The sequence below is a fragment of the Bactrocera oleae genome, chromosome 2 (genome assembly GCF_042242935.1).
Source record: "Bactrocera oleae isolate idBacOlea1 chromosome 2, idBacOlea1, whole genome shotgun sequence".
NCBI classification, from domain to species: domain Eukaryota; kingdom Metazoa; phylum Arthropoda; class Insecta; order Diptera; family Tephritidae; genus Bactrocera; species Bactrocera oleae.
Genome location: NC_091536.1, coordinates 19796806 through 19819800, shown reverse-complemented (window position 1 = coordinate 19819800; position 22995 = coordinate 19796806). Strand labels below are relative to the sequence as shown.

Sequence of the window (22995 nt, the reverse complement as noted above, 5' to 3'; positions counted from 1 at the left end):
CTGCAAAGTTATGTAGTACATACAGAAGTGCATACAAATATACAGCCATACATACATACATATATAATACTTCCACATTTTTTTGTTATACACAGGGCGATGTTATTAAAGTAGGTAACGGTTTGTTCAATAACGCACGTTGGTATGTATCTATGAAATACACCCTTATTCGCTTTGCAGATAACAAGAATATACATACATACATAAGCATTTGTTGATTTCGTTTATATGTTTTCACATATACCCTGCACAACTGTCGCTAGGTAGCCCGTCCTTATATTACATATACATACATATATAAGCATGACTCATTGGATTCTCTGTTTGCCGCATTATCCTTCCAACGCAGTGTTCGCCCTTTAAAAAATCAATATTTTTTCCTCATTCATTGTAAATGTGTTGAGCGAGGTTTTTGGGTGTGCACTTATGTACATATGTATGTACATACGTAAGTATTTAAAATGCAAGTGGTCATTTGTGCAGAAGTAATTCAAAAACACCAAATTAACGAAAATACAACAAGTAAATATGATAGAAGAATAAACCTTTTTTTTTATAATAATACCTTCTGACATACATACATTGATTTGCCAAAATCTATAATTTATATTGAAATTACTATCATAATACACTGATATACTATATACATAGTGTTTATATCTTTATAAAACTATAATATCAATAAATGACACAAAAATTAAAGCAGGATATTGAAACTGATTAATCCGGTAGTAAAGGACTGAACTTTTGTAATAGTGTTGATCCAATTTTTAAATTGCAAATGTTCGCCATTAAATAGATATACGTATGTATGTAATATGTATCTACATACATACAAATTTACTTACTTAACTAAGCTCTTTGGAAAATTTGTAAACATCTATTTTACTTTCCAACGGTATCTTAGTAAAAGAATTATATAACAATTTAGAAATTTTGCTAAAAGCGAACATCTGTCATTTTCGTTCATTAACTTATTAAATTTTTGGTTTGTTTCAACTTCAACGAGTAAAAGTCGTGAAAGGTAGGTGCCTACATGCATACAGACAACTAAATTAGTAGTCTATATATACACAGATGTGCAGTTAGTTGATTGCACAGCATTCTCTCAAAGTATTTCCATTTTTGAAGAGCCTAAAATACAGCTTACATCTCCATCTTTCAAAATACATTTATTAAGATGGCGACGTCAGCGAAAATAGATCAACGCAAATGTTTGTAGATATGCTTGTATAAAACTTGAATATACTTACATATGTTCATAAATATGTACATACATACGTATATGTACTTAGGAGCGGCTAAAAATGGGTGAAATTATTGGGTGAGTACTACAAACCACATCAACTGGCCAGTGATGCAAGAAAAAATTCTCTACCATTTAAAGTCAAAGCCACACCAAAAAAATTTTGTCATACACACATGCATTCATATACACATGTATATGGAGATGTAATAAAATACTCAACAGTATATGGAAACTAGTTTCTGAAAAGTTACCAAGTATGGCTACTGCGGAGGCCGGCTCAAATCCATGCTGTGTGAGCGGATACAGCTACTCACTTCTGCAAATTCAACATTGATCGTCTGATTAATATACATATGTATGTGTGTATATATATACTTATATTTATTTATATGAATATGTGTTACTGTTTTCATGGATCACTGCTGTTTTTGTGGCAAATTAGCAACATATGTTCAATTGAATGAATGCAAATACTCAATTTTGTAAATTATACCTGGCATTAAACTTTAAACTTTACTGAATTTGGGGATCGTGCTTATAATTGTATTGAAAATACTGGAACTAAATTAATATACATACATTCATACAAATGCTTTAGACATTAGTTTTTCTCTTGGAAGCATGAGAAACTTTCATTTAGTTCAAATTTAATAACAGTTATGAATAAATCAGCTATTTCAAGTTTTTTTTATTTGTAGTTCAAATATATGTACAGTAAAAGTTGGGACATTAAACAAGATGGAAATGAAATGTAATTAACATTTTTTTCTTTTTTCATAACTGTTATCGTGTTAAATCTCAAATTTCCGCTATTAATCCAGTCAATATTAATTTCATTCATGTTCGGGAAGAGAGCTATAGCAAAGTGCATAAAATTCAGTAGTAAATGAACTGCCTTACCGACAGAAGTTGCCACCGGAGTTTTGGCATTTAAAATTTGTATTTCATACACTTTACTATTTTAGTCATTGATCTTTGTGTATATGTTTTTTATACGGCAATTGGACAAATACTACATAAAATATACTAAAATTTCCTACATAATAGCACAATATCTGAAAAAAATGTTTATTTTTCTATAAATCCCCAAATCCACTACATCTTATCAAAAGATTTATCGATATTTTTGTTTTGTGCACATTTTCGTCGACTTGTGACTTATTCTGTGTTGTAAACAAAACCGTACTACGGCATAAAACAATTTGCAAGAACCAAAGTAAAGGCAAAATATTTTTGAGATAATACAAGCAGTCGGTCATATTTGCAATATTTTCGAAAATAATATCAAATTTTTATATTATTTACTAACTGACATGACATTAACAAAGACTGTGGATCAGGCTACAATCCTTAGTGGTGATCGTTCCAAGTAAGTACAAAAGAACATAATTCTTGAACTGTCTATTAATCTCTGCTATTACCGGTACATTACAATGCAGAATAAAAATAAAATTGAGTTAATGCGTATTTGTTGTACTAGGTTGAAAGACTTGCTATGTAATCGTTTGGCTGAGTGTGGTTGGCGTGATGAGGTGCGTCTGATGTGCCGTAATATAATCAAGGAGAAAGGCAACAACATAAAAGTTGAGCAATTGATTGCTGATGTTACACCACGCGCTCGTGCCTCTGTTCCCGATGCAGTAAAAAAAGAACTACTTATGAAGATTAAGGCAATTTTAGCTGCACAAGAAGGTATCGATTTGTAAATGGAAGTTAAAGATGGAGCTGGCGTGAATCAACTATTTTAATTATACAAACATACATATATACAAAAAATGCAGATAATACTGTTAGAGAATCATATAATTTTTAGTCAAAGGATTATGTTTTTAATATCACAATTTCTATACGTGTTATGTGAACTCTCCTTTAATATTTAAATAAACAAATATTTGTGTGTACAAAATTGATGAAGCTGGATTTTATGTTTTGCTGTATATGATATTTTTATTAAGTGTATATTTTTTTGAGTTGCCTTACAAGCCTTCTTTGTTTGGAGGAAGACGTGCGGATTTATAAGCGTAAAAAGGGTTTGACGTCAGCAGCTTTATTTTTTTAGCCAACCTAACTTTACATAATTTATAATTGCGTTGAAATATTTTCACACGAACGTGAGTCTTCGACAACGGAACGGTCCCGGATATTTATCTGGCCAACGACTGCCAACTCATTCATATTTTTTGGGTATGTTTCTGAAATATTGCTTTGGGGAGTAAAAAATGTAATAATCGGCCAGTCGACCGAACATAGCGAACTATCTGAAGAGTGGTGTACGGTAGCAACTTACATACACACATGTACATACATATGTTAAATAAAGCTGACGCTCAAAACGAATTTAGTTATTTTTTTCGGGTGAAATTCCAAACTCAGAAGATGTATTTCAAAACAGCGCATATTAAATTTTATTTGCTTTAAATGCGTTTCCGACATCTGAAGTTAAAATTGTTGACATGTTTTTAACCGCCGACTTCAGACCATTTTAAACTCGCAGATAGAGCGCCTGCTCACATTTTCTTGGTACAGAATTAACATCATTTCAAACCATTCGTCTAACATCATATATTATATACATATGTATGTATACACTAGTCATATTCGACATAACTGTTACAGCTATAAAATTATCTGTGAAGTCCTTAAAAACGTATAATAATGTTCTTTAATTATTAGTTTTATTGATGTAAATGTATGTATATATCTCTTTCCTTCAGGTAAAAAATAATAATACTGGAGATTCTCATGATTTTCGCCTTAGAACACGGAATTACAAAGTCCACAGTTGCTCACCGGACACGTCTTCATTTCTTTGTGTACACCAACGCGCAACACTGCGGCCATACCCATCTCCGAGTGCGTCGATATGTGACAATGCAGGATCCAATAACCAGGGCTATCCGTATAGAAACGAAGTATTGTATAACCGTAGGCTGGTACCTGTACAGTGTCCTTAAGTGGTGCGCCTCGCTCCCGACGCGGCAATGGAGTACGACGATCAATCTCTTCGATCTGTAAAGTTTACACATATATGCAAGTATGTATGTAAATGTGGTGGAAATTCAAAGCTGCTTATTTTACTCACGTTTTGAATGCGATCAACTCCCAGTACGCCAATGCCCACCACACGAAATGTGTAGCCATGCAAGTGAATGGGATGCGCCGTTTCGGTGGTGCTTGAAATCACGAATTCGACATCCTTAAAAGCCGGCACCTCGATCACATTCGCGCATTTGCAATTACGATTGCGACAATCCAAACCCATTGCAGCTTGTTGGGTTTTGTTGCAGAGGAATTGGCCAATACCTAGATTACGTGATTGTAGCAGAGAGACGCGTGAAGGCATTGTAAATGTGATATCGTCCATCTGAAAGAGCAACTGATTTTTGGTGCGCACGGTCATGCTGGTGTAAAAGGTGTGCTGTGGAACGGGCGCCAGTACCGAACGTTTCTCCAATGCTTTCAAATCGACAATTGTAATTAGATTTTCATCATTGTTGGGTGGTTTATCGACGGTATTCAGTTCCTTGCCATAAGGTTCGTAGTCATAGAACACTTTCGCTCTGGGTAGTGTACGTCGCTTGGCACCCTCGTAGTGCAATATTGCCTCCTGATGTAACTGATTAATTTTGCAAAAGTTGTAACCCTTAACGCGTATCCAATAGTTTTCAACTGCTTGGTTGGCGTGCAAGACAAAGTCGAAACGTTCGCCGCCATTCAATGTGATCTTGCTCACCTTTACGGGTACAATGTCATTACCGTCACTGGCAATGACGACGAGTTCATGATTGTCGATGCTCACGCTTATCGGGCAATTGGCTATACCTGTGAAGGGTTTGAAAATAAACGAAAAGACTTACATATAAAAAAAAAAGTGATAATTAATTTTCTTTCACCGTTAAAGATTACACGGAAGCGATATCTGCCGCCCCGCACGACAGAATAGGTTGCGTAAAGCGTTGGCGTCGTTTTTGTCGGATTGCTACCATTTACTGTTGGTATTTTCTGTCCAACACCATCAATTAGTATACTCTGCGGCACTAAGTCTTCTTGATTATATATCCAATCCTGTAGCATGATTGTGTGCTCCGAGGAGTCAAAGTCATATAGAGACGCATGTACATCCTCCGCTTTTGGTTGTCTCACCACCAACGCGCCGGCTATGCCGAAACCTCGTTGATGTCCCACATGACTATGCCACCAATGTGTGCCGATATGATCCACCTCGAAGCGATAACGAAACGCTTGACCGGGTTCAATTGGATATTGCGTAATATATGGCACACCATCCATATGCGGTGTTTGCCGCTGATGCAAGCCATGCCAGTGTATAGTGGTGATGTCATGCATGCTATTGATAACATCTACGACGATCGTGTCACCTTGACATACTTCGATCGTTTGGCCTGGTAATTGGCCGTTAACAACCATAACTTCCGTCTTTACGCCATCCGCATACTTGCAATCGTCGAAGCCATCAAAATCTCGCACGGCATATGTGTCGATGTACTCACGCCCACCAACCCTAAAGCGAAATTGTTGTTCGAGATAACGCTCACAACTCGGATTAAAGGTATCGTCGTAATGCACGACGAAGTAGTAGTAGCATGTCATCGACTGATCTGCGCGACACGTGCGTTTGCAAGGGTGATCAGCGAAATTTCTAAAGCTACCGCTGGGCCAAGCTTTGGCCTCTGCATACGCGGGCTGTGGAAAGAGCTGCAGCATCTGCTCATATTTGCTAAGGTAGGCTTGGCATAAGGAAGAAAAGATGATTTTTGAAATTACTTTCGAGTGTTTCAAGTGCTCTAAGCCGATCATGCGCAGTAAATAATATTTATGAATCTACCGACCATTATCATTTACATAGTTTTTAAGGGGTTACATGGAGTTTGTCGAGAAAAAACACCACAAACATATTTTCAATAATATTTTTTTCATAAAAAAAATGAAATATTTTATTCATCCCGAAGATACATATTTGATAAAGACTTTGTAAAATTTTTAAAGGAAAATATGGAAAACTCGGTTATTACGGCGTCATTTTCGGCAGTCCCTCGGAAAAAGGGTGCTTCCGCGTTGACAGCAGAACTACTGACAGGATCATCAAAAGTAAAAAAAAAAAAAAAGATACGTGCTTGAACTAAGACCATTAACTAAGTATTCGAAGGAGAAAAAACAAATAAAGTGAAAATTGTATTATTGGCAGACGTTTTTATGAAAACATGCAAATTTTAGTGAAAATTTCTCGATGTTTTTTTTTTGTTTTAAATAATTTTAATTGAAAGTAGATAATTGTAATTGAATTCAAGACCTTGTAAAGGATATTTTGAAGACCTGTTTAAAATTCCATTATGATCGATTGAGTAGTACGCGAGTAATCTTGACAACCGACTTTGAAAACAGAGTTTGGAGAAAAACGCGTTTAAAATTTTTAGTGACTACAAAGCTAACCTCGAGCGCGCAACTTTTCAAAGCTGTACCTCAAAACAATTGGGATCAACTTGAGAATTTAAGACAATATTCTAGAGAGTAGAATTAAATAAGACAATATAATTTTTTTTTTTTGAAGCCCTGAATTTCCAATAACCGCTTAAATGCGGCTAATGTGCCTGAGTCACCAAGTTCTTGGAGTAAGATACATACTTGTACAATATCGAGAGTAAAGCGTTTATAAACACCAGCTTATATTATATTTCCATATACGTAGATTATATTGACCGATCTACTTCTTTCTGATTTGTATCTTAGTTTTCAATAGACAATCTACTAATATAAAGAAGCCTTTGAATTGCTGTTGGATTTTTGTGTGGAGGCTTTTTAAGGATTTTTGTTGACGGAAATAAGCTCAGTGGTTTTGAATTGCAAACGATCGGCTTGATTTTCTTCATTTACAAAATGATATGGCGGTTATGCTTATCTATTCGGTACAGCTACTGTTCAAAGGAAATCAATGACCTTTAAAATCTTTCCGAACGCTAGTAAATATCTTAATAAAAGTATCGGACCACTCAAAGTAGGTAATAGTTGTGAGCTCAGTATGTCGTGACTGGAAGAATGCGTTGAGTCTCAACATAATAAATATCATAACTTAGCCGAAATATTTACAGTTAAATTTCCCATACGAACAGGCAGATATTATTAATCTGCATGGAAATCAATATCAAATAATAATAACCAATAGATTTAAATATTACTTAGAAATGTATAAGATGTTTGCACTGAAAATACCGATTGTATAATTTTTTTTTTTATTATGATAACCTATTATATATTATATTTTTTTGTATTTTTTCTAAAAATATTTTTTTTTTAGAGAAAAAGTAATTGTGTACGTATATCTAAGTATATGTATGTGTATAACTCCTCAAAGGAAGTACCTTCACACAGCGCTCCAAATACATTTATCACCAAAGAAATTATTAGAAGCCGGTTCATTTTGATTTCATTTATTTATTTATATTTTAATTGTAATTATTTAGTATGACTTTGTAAATTTTCTTCACATATAGGCACATGTATACATGAACACTATTATATATTTGCAAGTCGGCGGCACTGTTGCGATCGTATTGCCGATGTTTGTTGGCGTTTTTAAATAAATATACCGTTACCGTATTTTGAATAACTACTCAATCCGCCCCATAAGCTGATGCTTTTATAGCTGCGATGCGTTGCTTGAAAATATATGAAGTTGTGAATTTTAGGCTAAAATTACATAAGTGCAATTAACCGTTTCTTCTTATCAGTAATGTAACAGTAATGCATTGGCTTCCATTTAATAATAAAGTTGAATTGAATATTTTGTTTTGGCTACGCGTTTAACTTACTGTTGTACTGTTTGCTTAGCGTTTTTTATTTTCTATAAAAATTTCAGAATTTATTGTTTTAGTAGCAAATCCGTTTACTTGAGGTACAACTTTTTTAAAAATCAAGAGACAAGTTGTCGATATCAGATCGTCCTAATATAAGCCTGTACAAATATGATGCTGAAGTTATCACTGACTACATACATATACATATGTACATACTGGGTGTACATATATATGTCATCACGTTCATATATATAAATTATCTCACCACACTCTTGTTTGTTATTATTTATCTTGGCAAAATGATACGCATATACATAGACATAGTACGGCTGTGTATGCAGTTTTCGGTAGAATTGAAATTTGAATACTTCTTACATTTTTTAATTATCGTGATTTACATACACACATACATATGTACATATAAACATGAAATGAGAAAAGCAAACAAGAATTTTGAAGAATACCTCTGATCTGCAATACTTCTATCAATTGGCAGGTGATACACAGTTATATACAGCTGTGGGGGATACGTATTTATCGTATATACCATGCAGGAATATGCAGCGTGAAATTATGATAGCTGCTAAGGTGGGCTCTCGGTGGCAGGAGCGTTTACGCAAATCCTATTTAAAATTCGAAAATTATATAAATCGATTCAGCTCATCACGCTGCTCATTTATGTGATTTATTTAATGGGATGATATTTTATAGCGTCTCCGACGCTTTCTTCTGGGTGTTACAAACTTCGAAGCAAATTTACGCTTGTTCGCGGCATAAATGACGATAAATAACCGGAGTTCTTTTGGTAATACTAGCAAAGTGTGTTAAACAAAAATGAAAAAAGCGTTTTTTTTTCGAAATGTTTAGCGGTTGCTTTAATAATTTTATTTCTTTAAATTTTTTATAGTCGTTATGCTTAATATTTTATACTATATATATACAATGTGCTTCTTCAAACATAAATTATACAGTTACATACGCACGTTGTTATTTAGCTGAGTATATATATATAAACTTTTATTACTATGAGTACTTATAGGTAGACGAACAAGCACTAATTATTTCGTTTATTCGCTAAAATTATGTGGTCATTGACTTTAAAACAAAAAGTACTAATTAAAAGACTATTTCATAAACAAAATGTAGGTGCTTCTATAATAGTTTTGGTTAAAATTACAACTTACATAGCTATTAGGGACAATTGTTCGTTGATTACACATACTTACATGGTAATAAATAGTAAACAATATCGAGAGGATTTACTCAAATTTTAAAGGGAAATCTTCGTTCAGCTATATCATATCATATATAAACGCGCATTTATTATTGAGAATAACAAATCTGATTAGTATATATAAAGGTTACTTTTAAATATACATATGTATGTTTTCTAATTGGCAACTGTGGTATGCGCTTAGAAACAGTTATTTACTGCTTTTGACTATGGGTTTAAAGGCTTTTTCTGGTTTTGGCAACCAGCTGACTGTTTATTGTTTACAAGTGGTGAATTTGGTGGGTTTATATGTGATTTTCATACAAGTATTTCTTTTGCTTTTGTTAATAAAAATATTATAGTAATTTTATTTGAGTATTTAAAAAAACCGTTAGCCTTAAAAATATTTTTTATTATTGCAAAAATGTAAACTTTTACGTCTCAGTGTTGCTTTGGTAGTCATATATAAGGGGGGGGTCAAATAAGAAATAAAATTTTCGCGTTTAATGAAATGTCGTGATTTAAAAAAAAATTAAAATTTTTATCAGCTGAAATATGGTTAAATTCCTATCATTATAATTTATATGAATAAATATTGATGGCCACAGTTGAATACGAGTATATATAACGGAAATTCAATTTGGCTTCGCAATAACATTATTTTTTGTTCAAAAGTGAATTAATAGAGAAATTCGAATTGAATTTCACATTCGGTTCGTCGGCACATTGTGGTTGTTGTCGTTGTTGTTGTTGCTGCTGTTGCTGTTGTTCTTGTTGCAATACCAACTGTTTATTCTCACTGAGCTGTGGCTGATCATGCAATATTAACTGCTTATCACCACCAATTGTTGTCGTTGCTTTTACCAATGCGCTGTTTACATCCGCTGTTGGCGCTAAACTCACGGATTTCAATTTGTGACGCGGCTTGCGTAAAAACTTTGTTGAAATTGTGAATTTACCTGGCTTACTGCTTGCTTTCGCAGTACTCGCAGTGGTTGTTGTGGTACTTGTTGTTGTCAATGCGTTAGTCGTGATTGCAACTGCCGATATGAAATCCAATTGCTGCTGTGGCATCAACAACTCATCGAATGCGTGTTGCTCAACATACGTGCTAAGACGGTTGGCTTCTGTTGAACCCATTGTCATATAATTATTCACATTGTGCACCTCTTGTGGACGCAACATATCATGTTGCAACTGTGCGACATAACAAATTGCTGCGGTCTTTTGTTTTTGTTGCTGCCGCTGCTGTTGTTGTCGTTGTTGTCCATCGAAATAATTGAGGAAATTCTGCACGTGCATCAAATTGTCATTGCCACCGGCAAGTTTGCGCTGCAATTCTACACCGTCACATTCATTGGCATCCTCTTCGTCGGCTTCGGCTTCATAGTCTAACGAACGTAGAGAGGAGGATATAGCCGAGGATGAATTGCTGCTATCACACGGGCTAGCACTGGGTATACGACAGCGATTTTGTTCTTCAAATGAAGCAGCATTGCAGGCAAGCGTGTAAATATCGTCTGTAACGCGGCTTGTGTTGTTTGTTTTAGACGAAGTTTGCTCTTCATCGGAAGAAATTTTAATAGTATCACTGTCGGCAGCTGCTTCTTCTGCTTGTTTCGTCGATTTTTGTCGCTGCTGCACTTCTTTTTGTTGAGAATTCTGCAATTTCGTTTTTTGTTGTAACTTTGGTTGTTGTCTGGCTGCTTGTTGCAACGCTGCCTTTTCTACCTTTGTTTTTGCTTTTTTTGACGCTCGTTTTCCTGCTTGTTGTTGCTGCTGCTGCTGCTGCTGCCGGTCTGTTGTGTGCTGTTGTGGCTGGCGGCTAGGGCGAAAGGCCAATAAAGCTGCTGTCGATTTTCAGCTGGGCTTTACTAGGTTATCGTCGCGCCTTAGCGGTGACTATTGTTGCACCGTTAGAATGTGACGTTAGTGCATGTGGAGAAGAAAGTAAAATGACAGTAAATTGTTAATACATTTTTGCATTGAAAATATTGCTTTTATGTTATAATCCAACATTAAACAATGATGTGTGGTTGTTGTTGTTGTTGGTGATTAGTGACTGATGTGGCCTGATGAGAATTTTAATAATTTTTGCAAGCAATTTGTTCTGTTTTTCATTTCTGCTACAAAATATTTAAGAATAATTTCAACATTGTTTCAAAGTAGGGAAAGGGTGGTTAATATATTTTTTAACAATTAACACATTTATATCTTGTTTAGCTCAAAATTCCAATTATTTTAATGATTATGATGATAATGATGACTGCAATGTGTTTGTTGTTATAGAAAACAATTGTAATTTATTTGATTAAAAATTGAGAAAAAGGTTTTGACACGTAGCCAATAGTACGGGTTGAACAAAAAATCATGTAGATTTCTTAGTTTAGGTTGCAAAAATAAAATTAGAATTTATTAAAACAAGTATGGTGGTTTTTGTAGCAGAGTAAATATTCCGCAAATAGTTTTGGGAAATCCAGTTGCAGAGGCGTCCAAAGGAACGCGTATAATTTTGTGTCAAATTCCGTTTATGTAAACCTGTCACTGTCGTTCAAACAACTTATAATTGCCCATAGGCAATAATTAAGTAGTGAAAATGGTATTAATATCAAACCAAAAATCAATTTTAAGGCAATTCACAAATATCTTATACATAAATTTTAAAATTTTGATAAACAACAAACACTTAAATGTTAATGCTAAAAAGTTGATGAGTTGTTTTGTCTGTTGGAAAACAATTAGTATTCGAATGCTGAATAATCGATTGTTATGAATTGGTTTTTGAACATTCTTTTGGAACATTAAACATTTAACAAGCCATCACGCCACACCACTACTACCTGATGATGTGTATAAAGCGAGTGAGGAGTATACGCGGCGGCGGATGTGGGGTGGCTGCTATCCGATGCGAGTAATGTGGTATTACCGGCACCACCGCCGCCACCAACGACACTTCCACTAACACCACCACCACCATCACCACTCACACCACTACCAATAGCATATGTTGTTGTTGTCGTCGCGGTTGTTGACCCACCTCGTGACGCCGCGGTGTTGTTGCTGTTATTCGGATTATTATTATTGCCAATGTGTGGCCCAACCATGCCCACCATGCCGCCATTTCCACCGACGCCACCGAGACGTGTTGACGCAAGTGAATGTGGCTCGACACCGATGCCGGCGTTGACGTTAACTGTGGCAGACGGATGCGTTTGATGTGCATGATGAGTATGAGGAGCATGCGTGTGCACGTGCGGTGCATGCGAATGCGTGTGTGCTAGATGTAGAGGATGGGTGGCGTGCAAGTGCGTATGAGCAGCTTGTTGTTGTTGGTGATGATGCATGGCCGCTGCTGCGGCCGCACTTTGTGCTATGTGTTGCTGTTGTTGTTGTTGTTGCTGTGCGGCCGCTAGCGACATTTGATGATGCTGTTGTTGTTGTTGTTGCTGTTGCTGCTGATGCAATGATTGCATGTGCTGTTGGTGCTGTTGTTGTTGCTGTGCAAGACGATTTGCCGTCATAGTGGACATACCAACAACGGCAGTAGCTGTGCCACCTGTGGTTGCAGCTGTTGTATGCATATTGCTAAGTCCTTCGAGACTATTGGGATGCATTGTTGCTGACATATTGCCCGCCATGCTGGTGGCAGGTATTCCTGAGGCATTTACATAGCTGGCCGTGGAGTGCCTAAGTTTCAACATAAACATACAAATGCAGTCGAATATATATGTATGTATATATATGGCACAAACATAGCGGGATAGCGATATGATGTGAATGAGCAACAAATATGACAAATATGTGGCGGAGAGTTGACAAGCGTTAAGAAAAAGAAATAAAAATTGAGAAAACAAAAAACAAATAGTTAAGTTGCGAATTTCAATGTTTCCTTTTTGACTTTTTGTCTCACCTCATGCCCATGGATGGACCAACGCCTCCACCGCTGCCAACTGTGCCAACATGCGCTGACGTTGTCGTTGTTGCTGCGCTTGTTTGCCGAAAGTCGATGCCATTTTCCAACACGTGCTGCTGTGGCACAATTGTATTTAGCCGCGAAGTTGGTGTACCACCGCCTGCACCGGTTGAAGCCGTTGTGGCCGTATTGGGCAGACGTGTATTCACAGTCATAGCAGTAAGCGATGTGGTCACTGCGGTGGCAAGTGATGTTGCAGCAGCCGTTACAACCGTTGTTAAAGCGGTGCCGGCATTGCCAGAGCCAATGGTACCAGTACCGCCAGCAGCTCCGCCGCCAGTGCCGGCATTGTTACCGCCAAGCGCATTAACCGCTGCAGTTGTTGTTGCTATTGCTGCTGCTGCACAGGCAGCTGCTATTGCCGAGGTCGCTGTCGCTGTCACAACGCCTGCGGCTGCGGCTGTTGTCGAGACGGTGGCAACACTGGTGGATATCGCTGCCGATGATACGGCCGTGGCTGTAACATCGTTAGTTGCAGTTCAAACTTTTTGTACTTTTTTTTTAAGGAAAAGCTATATAGGGGTAAGGTCTTATGCCTCTCAATGGATGATGGAAAGTAAGGGCTTTGGATTTGCATTTTATTCAGTGTTTAAACGAAAAATTGCGGTTTATAGGAAATATATAACCTAAACAATTAGTTAAACTGAACTTCTATCTTAATATAAAAAGCTATCTTCTCTTCAAAATTTGTGTGCTTATGCGTTCGCATTCTAGTTTCGATCGATTTTCAACGAAAATTTAATATCTTAACCCGACTCTAGACAAAAGCGGATAACTAGTTACCACTCGTAAGTAATGTGCGGCAAACACATGCAATATACCAGTTAAACTCAACGGATTTATGCGACATTCGTTACGTACAATAATAACCTAATCAATATTATACGAGAACCAACTTGTACCAAGAAAAGATTTGATGCGAGATAAGCCAGAATAGTGAATAAAAAAAGCCAACCGTTGCCGTGAATATAAAACTAGCAGATAAAAAACACCGAATAAATTTTGAAACATCAAGAAAATGCTGAGAAACATAAGAGAATTTTCAGTGGAATATACAATATATACATATGTATATATATATGTGTATAGATACATACATATAATTGAAACGAGAGACAGTATAGTGGATTAAATGAAATTGTCCAAAGTAGAAGTTATAGGATTTTGTTTGCTAAAATAAATTATTGTATAAAAGCACATTCATGTGTATTCTATTTGGAATGGTTGGGGGAAAATCAACTATACCTATGGCCACACAAAAGGAGTTTTAAAAATTATTTTTCAATAAAAAGATAATGTAAAGAAAATAAACAAACACCATTTTTTAATTTTAAATTTTTTTAAAGTTTTTCATTTTATATTCAGCAAATTTCAAAAATTTTAATTACTAATTTAATTAATATTAATTTAAATGTACGTGAATGATTGACTGGTGGGTTGGTTTATAGGTGAATATATGACAGAGATGTGGGAAAATAAATATTTTATATAATTTTAAATTCTAATTATATGTATAAAGTAAATATTTTTGAGTAGTATAACATACATATGGTTACAGTAGATATATGTTATATATGTTTGTTATATATAAATATATGTATTTAATATACTTTGAAATTAAGCATTTTACACAGAAGCGATCGAATGGTTGGTGTTAATTGTGTGATTTCGTATATGTATGGGTGGTGGACATGACAATGGATGCGGTGAGTGATGAAAATGTTTGTCAATATGTATGCAGTGAGTACCGATAGTTTGAAAGCTCTTCAATGTTTTTTATTATATTCTTAAAGATTTATCGAAATTTGGAATTTTTAATGTACAAATTATTAAATTACAGTGCAGTTGTAGTCACAACTGTATTTCAGCGAAATTAGAAAAATTTTATTGGAAAAATTCTTTATACACCATCTTCATTAAATACTACGGAAACATTCCCATATTCACATGCATACATATAAACAATTTGAGTTTAATAACAGTGTTCCTTATTTCCAGCCAATTTAAGAAAAATTTATAATTTTTATACAAACCAAAAGTTGTAAAAAGAAAATTAATATTAATTAGTTACAAACTATGTATGTGTTTATGTGCGTGTGCTATATATGTATATAGTATGCATGTTTTTGTTTAGTTGTTACAAACAAAATTTGTTTTTGTACTCATTTCATTACCGCTTTGGCAAACTATTGTATTATTATTTTATGTGCAATTATATTATTTTTTTTCTTGACGATTTATGTATATATAGGTGTATGTAAATTATATTTAAATAAATCTGTAATAAATACAAATATTGTATATTCAACCGTTGATGCATGTGCACTCACACATCTTAGTGCATAGGTTATGTATATAGTATAAATATAAAGAAAGTTGTATTAACTAAATCTTAAAATGTTTAGATGCTAATCAAATATATGTACAATTGAATTTTGTTTGCGTTTGGTTTAAATGACGTTTTTAATATGTATGTCGTTTAAATAAATAATAAAGAAACTATCAGCATGAAAAAAAATTTTGGGTTTCCAAAAATGCATCATTTGTGTTTTATTGCAGAATTATGAATATGCATATATATATTTATAATCCAAAGCAAAAAGGCCAATGCACGTTACACTTAATCAACTATAAAAGAAATTAATAACCAATAATAAAGAATTAAATTATTTATATATAAATATTGGGCCCCAAAATAAAGAGGAAAAGTACATAGCAAAGCTAGAAACTAATAAAAAATTAAAAACAATTAATTTTAAGCTTAACACCAAAAACAGTAAAGAAAAAAACTTAAACTTGAATTTCGTTCTAAACTATATGTATATATATATATATATATTTGTAGGCTTTTCATTTTGTATGCATATTTTCGCACAAATTTTTCGCTTGTTTGTTTGTGAGCTTTTGTTAGATTTTCGAATAATTGAAATTTAGAGCCGTAAGTGAAAAAGCAGCCGCGCAAAGTGATTTTTTTTGTGGGTATATCCTGCATTCCAGAAAACACATGTGAGAGAAACTTTGCGTACTACTTGCAATTTCCTAGTTATCTAACATGGTTCCATGCAGATTTGCATTATTTTTCTTTATCTCATTTGTTCAAGCTCTCATACTTTTGTTTACATTTCTTTTCGCAGTGCGCTAATTCACTTACCTTGGCTCTGCGTAGTATTCGTTTTCAATGGGACGGCGAGCCGTGCATTAACAGCCAGCAGATGATCCCGACGTGCTATCAGACTGGTCACATGTTCCTCTAAGCGAACATTTTCACGTTGTAATTGATGTAGACAGGATAGCAAGGACGCGACTGTGAAATGCAAGAGATATTTAATTTATTTCTCTATATAACAATTCTTAACTAAATTTTTTTAAACAGTTTATTATGTTTTAATATACAGTTTAATTGAATTACCAACTTACTGTCAAAGTGCTGCGCCTGCTCCATGAGAAACTGTGAGCCCTGCTCCCATTGACGTTCGAGCAGTTGTTCCAAACTTTGCGGTATGGACATATTGCCATTCACACCGCTGCCGAACATCGATGCCAGTGATGTGCCACCGGTCATTTCTGTTGCGGGCGTTACAGCGCTGACTGAGTTGATGGTGAGCGTGTTGCTGCTAGTTGAGATCGGCGTCGAAGTAGAATTGCGCTGTAGAAAAGTGGTATTAAAATTAAGAATTAAACTCATGGAGTATGCAATTTTGTAACTCACCATCGATTTGCCTGGGAAGGGTACACCCACGAATTGCGGTGTTACAGCATCTGTGGTGTAGATGCTGTGATCTTGTATTTCCATGTGCAGTTGGTCGGAGAGCTTCTGCGCCACATTGCTATTCGGATTGAGTTGATTGCCGAGCATATGGGCAGCGGTATGCAATGTCGCACCGCCACTGGACACACCTGATGGCACACTGTTCGCCATATTTGCTGCAGCGGCGGTTGTAGGCGTGGCACCTATGACATGACCACCATTCTGAAACACTTTCACATCAACTTTCACCTCATTAGCATTTGCAAGTGGATCTTTTGCTTTGCGTCCGCGTTTACGTGGCGCTGTTGTTATAGCACCTATTTCGGAGCCTGGTGAGCTGGGCGGTGAGTCTTTGATGGACGTGGTGGAGGTGGTGGTTGTGATATTGCTCGTCATTGCTGTTAACGATGCTGTCGCAGTTGTGACGGCGGTGAGTAAATGTGCTGCCGACGAATCGATGACCGTGGCTTGAGGTTCGTAACTGAATTTTAAGCCACCGCCACCACCGCTACTACTGCTGCTGCTCGAGGAGGCATTCGAGACGGTGCTGCTGTTCGCCACAAAGGACGAGGAGGAATAGATGCCGCTGTCTGGAGTTCTGTGTTGAATGCCACCCGTTGTAGTTGTTGAAGTTGTTGCCATGTTTGCAGGGGATTGCAATGTTTTTGATTGTGTTGGATGATTAGTGGCATGATGTTGATGATGAGTTAGCGTTGAAGAAGTAGAAGTGTTGGTTGGGGTTAATTGCAAAATTTCAATGATATCATTATTGTTGTCGCTAGCAGCAGCAACATTGTTTTGTTGCTGTTGCTGTTGAGCTGATTGTTGTTGTTGCTGATGCTGTTGCGTTTGCAGTTGACTTGTGTTAGTGGCGCTATTGCTACTATTATTGCCGTTATTAATATTGCTATTACTACTGTTATTTAAATTGTTGCTAGTGGTTGTGTTAGTAAAAGCAGTTGATGTTGCAGTGTTACTTGAGGGAGGAGCAGTGGAAGGATTGCTATTAGGATTAGTATTCTTTAGAGTAGTTAAAGTTTTAGCAGGCGAAACTGGGGCCGCGCTAGAGGATGGGGAACTGGTTGAGGAATTGGAGGAAGTGGCGGCCGCTGCGCCTGTGGTGGGATTTGTATTTTTACCGCCACCATTTTTGTGATCAGGTGAACGCTTTTGTTGCTGCTGCTGCTGCTGTTGTTGCTGCGCGGCCAACTGTTGCTGATAGAGCGTTTGTTGAGCACGTAACAATTTCTTATTCAGTGGTTTTCCACTTAGATTTGTGGTTATCAACGGAGCATCATTTGTGTTCTTACCAGACGCACCCGCTCCGGTAGCGCTCATATTGCTACCCTCTATAGCAGTACTTGAGGCATTACCACCACCACGTCTGGCATTATTTACAGTGCCTTGATTAGAACTAAGATTAACCACTTCGCCGTTGTTGTTAACCGATTTGACAGTGGCACCAGCACTGTCACAATCATGACTGGCAAAAGACAAAGCAGCGGAAGTAAGTGCCGAGCTGGATGTTGTACCAGCCAGCGTAAGGTTCGTCGCGACCAGATTTGTTGATGTGCTACTGACACCGCTACTGACACCGCCACCATTGTTACTTCCGCCAATGATATTGACATTGCCGGCGCCGTTCGTTTCGTTGCCACCATTGCCGTTGGCATTCTTTTGCCTTGTTGGTGATGCTGTATTGGATGCATTGCTGTTACTGTTACCTTGCAGCATTACAATCGGTGATGGTGAGGGTGTATGTGTAGGTGTGGGTGTTGGTGTCGGTGTCGAAGCGCTGGGCGGTGGCAGTGAGAGTGGTGAGGGTGCGTTTGGTGGTGGTGTTGGTGTTGCTAATTCGTTGCGAAAATGTTGTTGTATTGGCGACGGTGATGATTTCGTTAGCTTTTCGATTGGTGAATCGCGATTTTTGTTACCACCCAAAGCGGCGGCGGCGGCGGCTGCTGCTGCAGCGGCAGCGGCAGCCCTTTTCTTACCGGAGCGAGAAGTGGTTTTTTGTGTCGCCAACGCTTGTTGTTGCTGCTGCTGCTGCTGCGATTGGCCACCCTGTTGCTGCTGTTGTTGATGGTGTTGTTGTAGATGCTGCGCCTGTAACGCTTGCATACTACTCTCCCCGGAACGCGATCTATTGCACATATGTAGCAGGTTGGTTGGTTGTGGAAAGTGAGTGAATACAGCCATTTCATTGCAATGCGTGAGTGGTGAGTTTTCGTATACATTTATTAAGTAAAAGTTTCATTACGCATTTAAGATTTTTGTTTTAATTTTAAAAATTAGAGAAAGCAGAGAAAAAATATTGACATTCTTCAGTATTCACTTCAAATTTGGCTTAATTGCTGTTTGTCTTTTGTATGATTATGTGGGTGTGTGTGTGGCGGGTAGATGCGTGTGGTGAATTGCAAATATTAATCAATAAGGGAATTAATAGTTTTTTGTTGATTAATTTCGAGTTACACATCTCTAAATAGTTATGTGTATGTTTTATGTATGTGTGTTGGTCGTATGCAGTCAATTTAAAATAAACTTTTGCTTCTCAAATTTTGCTATAGCAAGAATTTATGTTTGTATGGAATTTGTTCAACTTGGTTTGCATATATACATGTATTTGTGTGTGGTTAGATAATATCGGACAAAAAAAATTACTTATCGAAAAATAACTAAAACAAAGCACTTTAAAATATGTATGTACAAAATCGTGGTGTTTGAAAATGCTGCTAGTATTGAATTTATTACGCAGATATAGTAACAGTTTGGATCTTTGTATATAACATTTATAAAATAAAATATATATTTTTTTAAAGCCGCGTGGCTTGGGAGACTTTAATCGGTCTAAATAATTTTTTTTATGTTTTTACTTTTAAAGCTTTCAGCGATATAGAAAAATAAAAGTAACGATGATTTTCCAATTAACTATTCCAACAATTTGTTTGTGGGGTCTCTTATTGTTCAACTCGTAGTTCGTTTTAATACGTTTACGCCCACATTCAAAACATTACAATTACAAAAAATAGATGTCTTTTTTTGTTTTTAGAAATTTACTGGCATTTCTATTTTCTGTCATTCAAATGAGAAACTCTTTGAAAGTACCTCCAACAAAATATCAATACATTTTTCGTAGTGATCCGTTTCACCAAAATGTCTTATTAGAATTGCATTTCTCGTTCCACTTTTTCGTTGCATTGTAAATCATACTTCCCATATATCGTTTTCGTGATGTGTTCAGTTAGATTAATCACACATAGTTGGCGGCATTCGAAGTTTGGCGTTAACAACAACAGCAGCAAAAGCAAATACATATGTAACTAAACTAGGATATTTAAGAAAGTAACTGATTTTTCAGCAAAGAAAAGTGACAGAAACAAAAGAATAAACTATATTTTTAATTGATATTAGTACAAAAGACAAAAAACTCTATAAATTTAATTGATATTAGTAAAAAAAAAATAGATATTTGATTAGGGAATTAAAATGTATGTGTTAGCTACGCGCAGCTCCTGCCTGTGTTAGTTGGATTTAATTTTGATTTTTTGTGTAGTATAAAATAGCGAAGCATACAAAACAACTTTTGGGCGGTGAAGTGCTTTTGTTTATGCGTGTTTTATGTGTTCGCAAATGAGCAAAAAAGCGTATACTTCAACATGGTAGCACAGCAACAAGAAAACATTGAAAACTTTATATTGAATGCCACTCACCTGCTCCTTCGCACTGGTGCTGTTTCCTGCTCTTGCAGCTGACTGACACGCGTTGTTTGCTTTTCATAACTGATTTTCAGATTGCCAGTCTCCGTTGTGGTGGCCATCAAATTGGGATTGCTGCTTGCGCTCAACATCATATTGCCCGATGGCGATTTACCGCTCTGATGTATGACACTGCTATGCGCCGCTGTTGGTAGACCAGTTGCCGAGCTAGCAAAATAACTACTGTTGCTATTACTATGATGTTCGGAAAGCGCCGGCGGTTGATGGTGTATGCGTGGCGATTGCCGTTCTAGCAGTCCACCAGCTCCACCACTACTACTACTACCACCAACACCTAGTGGTGTGGGTGTGGCACCCGCATGCGCGCCCGCTGTGCCGCCCCCAATCATATTAATTGATGTAGAACTGCCCTGATGCTGTTGCTGCTGACTTATAGCTGCTGCAGCAGCGCGCGTTGATTGTGATGGCGGCGCATGGTGATCTGAACGGAAAAGTGATGTACATGAAAATGATTAGATAAATGTCTAGATTTCATCGTAGAATCGAATATTATTTGGCACGTGTTCTTACCTGTTGCACCACCACTTGCTGCGTTACTTGTTGGCAGATTGATTCCAGGTACATTGGCGGTGGAGAGTGGCACAGAGACATATAGGCTGGGCGCGTTGGCTGCCGCGTTCGCTGCATTGCTGGCGGCATTTGCAGCGTTATTCGTTTGCGCCTGTGTTGTGTAACGGTCATCGCGATGATGCTGCTCCTTTGAGCTGGAGTAATTTTGTGCATTTGAATTGCTACCGCTGTTATTGTTGCTATTTGTATTGCCAGCGGTGTTCGATTTATGCACATTCGATGTCGACGAGTTGACATTGCTGGTGCTTAAATTTGTTGCACCACCACTTTTGGCATCCGTTGACAGTGTGTATTTGTGCGAGGCGGTGGTGGTGGCGAGTGTTGACGCCGCCGAAGAGGTGGCGATTGAGGCGGATATTGAAGCGGATGTTGTACCTGATGAGGCCGAGGAGTTGTGGCTGCTGTTGCCAGAGCCGTTGCCACCGCTTTGCGTGCTATTCGCATCGGTGCTGTGTGTTTGATGTGCGGGTGGACTCAGTTCAGTTTTTTGCTGCAAATAGAAATGTTTATTTTTAGTTATTTTATTTTTGATTTATTTTTAATATGATTACGATCAGAAATTGTAAAATGTTGTTTAAGACTTTGATCTTTTATAAAGTGAAATCAAAAACGTTGTGATAAACTTAATGAATTGTTTTTGTAATGCTAAAAAAAACTTTTAGTAACTTAAAATTTTCTTTAGGTAATTTCTTATACTTTCTGAGAAATATGATAATTTGAACTTCAGGAGGGAGAATTGGTTCCCACAAGATTTCAGACTTCAGGATTAGTTGCTGCGATAATACCGTTAATTAAATAGCAAATTTATTGGAAATTTTAAAATGCGAAAATTAAAGAGCGCACATGACATTCATTTATCTAAACTTTGTTACAGCAATTAGAAGCTATAAAACAACAATGTTGCAGGGCACATATAACAAACACGCTTAGCTTCTTCGTTACCCAAATTGCTTGCTGAGTGCCTGGTGGCTGATTAGAGCTCCCAAGTATATATGTATGTATATACATGCATGTATGTAGCAGCAAATACCGTAAAAAGAAATCATAAAAAATTATTGTTGCTGCTGTTGCTTGCTGGTATTTTACCATTTCCGTTGCAGATGCAGTCAACAAAAGCAACAAAACAGTGCTGCAAGCAAGCAAAACTGTTTCTTACTTGTTGTTGTTACGAATGTAGGTACAGAATGTTTGATGCAAACATATGTCACCGCCGACTCTTGGCTCTATCTCTCCACCTGGCTTCCCATTTGCACTCTCTTTCGCTGCTCTCTTGCTCTCACAGCAGTTCCAGTCACTTTGAGTATGTGAATGGAAGTGCGTGGAATTGACAGTGAACGCAACAAATTTCAGATACACAAATAAGGAAGACTAAAAGATTATAAACATATTATAAAAATAGGAAATGAGTAGAACACCAATGGGTCGCCTTGGTTTACAACGTGTGTTGTGGTATACGAATCGTAAACGTAATGAAAACACCTAAGCAGTGGTAATATTCATGTGACAAACTAGCGTAGGCAGTGCGAGAAGAGAGATATAAAGAAAAGGAAGAGTCAAGATACATACTTGTATACTACAAAATTCCTATGCGTAACGATATATTAGGGTTGGTGCTTTCAACGGATAATTACTTCTAATAAAGTCGTTTAGTTAT

General features: G+C 36.7%; 4 protein-coding genes across 11 annotated transcripts in view; 1 reads left to right on the top strand and 3 right to left on the bottom strand.

Moving 5' to 3' along the window:
- Positions 1–2403: 2403 nt before the first annotated feature.
- Positions 2404–3159, top strand: e(y)2b (enhancer of yellow 2b). Its single transcript, XM_014247902.3, has 2 exons — positions 2404–2618; positions 2730–3159. The coding sequence occupies exons 1-2, from the start codon at positions 2563–2565 to the stop codon at positions 2953–2955; spliced, it is 282 nt and encodes a 93-aa protein (XP_014103377.1). The 5' UTR covers positions 2404–2562; the 3' UTR covers positions 2956–3159.
- Positions 3160–3902: 743 nt separating this feature from the next.
- On the bottom strand, positions 3903–7880 carry Mco4 (Multicopper oxidase 4). The gene is made up of 4 exons (XM_036377772.2): positions 7627–7880; positions 5143–5997; positions 4332–5071; positions 3903–4258 (listed from the first exon to the last, which is right to left on the bottom strand). Exons 1-4 carry the CDS (start codon positions 7682–7684, stop codon positions 4004–4006), a joined length of 1908 nt encoding a protein of 635 aa, XP_036233665.2. The 5' UTR covers positions 7685–7880; the 3' UTR covers positions 3903–4003.
- A 1027-nt stretch (positions 7881–8907) lies between these two features.
- Positions 8908–11134, bottom strand: LOC138859017 (uncharacterized; the record flags this gene model as incomplete). Its single annotated transcript, XM_070113137.1, has 1 exon — positions 8908–11134. A coding segment is annotated over one exon (1203 nt), but the record flags the coding sequence as incomplete, so codon positions are not given.
- The window catches only part of Alh (coiled coil domain containing protein Alhambra), a 48351-nt gene continuing 36344 nt past the window's right edge, over positions 10989–22995 (bottom strand). For 4 of the 8 annotated variants that reach the window (XM_014247897.3, XM_036377773.2, XM_014247896.3 and 1 more), the window contains 8 exons: positions 21282–21831; positions 20706–21192; positions 16957–19138; positions 16665–16893; positions 16399–16551; positions 13185–13704; positions 12112–12961; positions 11046–11176 (listed from right to left, as the gene is read on the bottom strand). In XM_014247897.3, coding sequence (XP_014103372.2) covers positions 11135–11176; positions 12112–12961; positions 13185–13704; positions 16399–16551; positions 16665–16893; positions 16957–19138; positions 20706–21192; positions 21282–21831 — 5013 coding nt within the window. In that variant the 3' untranslated portion in view covers positions 11046–11134. Of the gene's footprint in view, positions 11177–12111; positions 12962–13184; positions 13705–16398; positions 16552–16664; positions 16894–16956; positions 19139–20705; positions 21193–21281; positions 21832–22995 lie in introns of all 8 variants that reach the window. The other 4 variants (XM_036377774.2, XM_070110847.1, XM_070110848.1 and 1 more) reach the window with 4 other exon arrangements.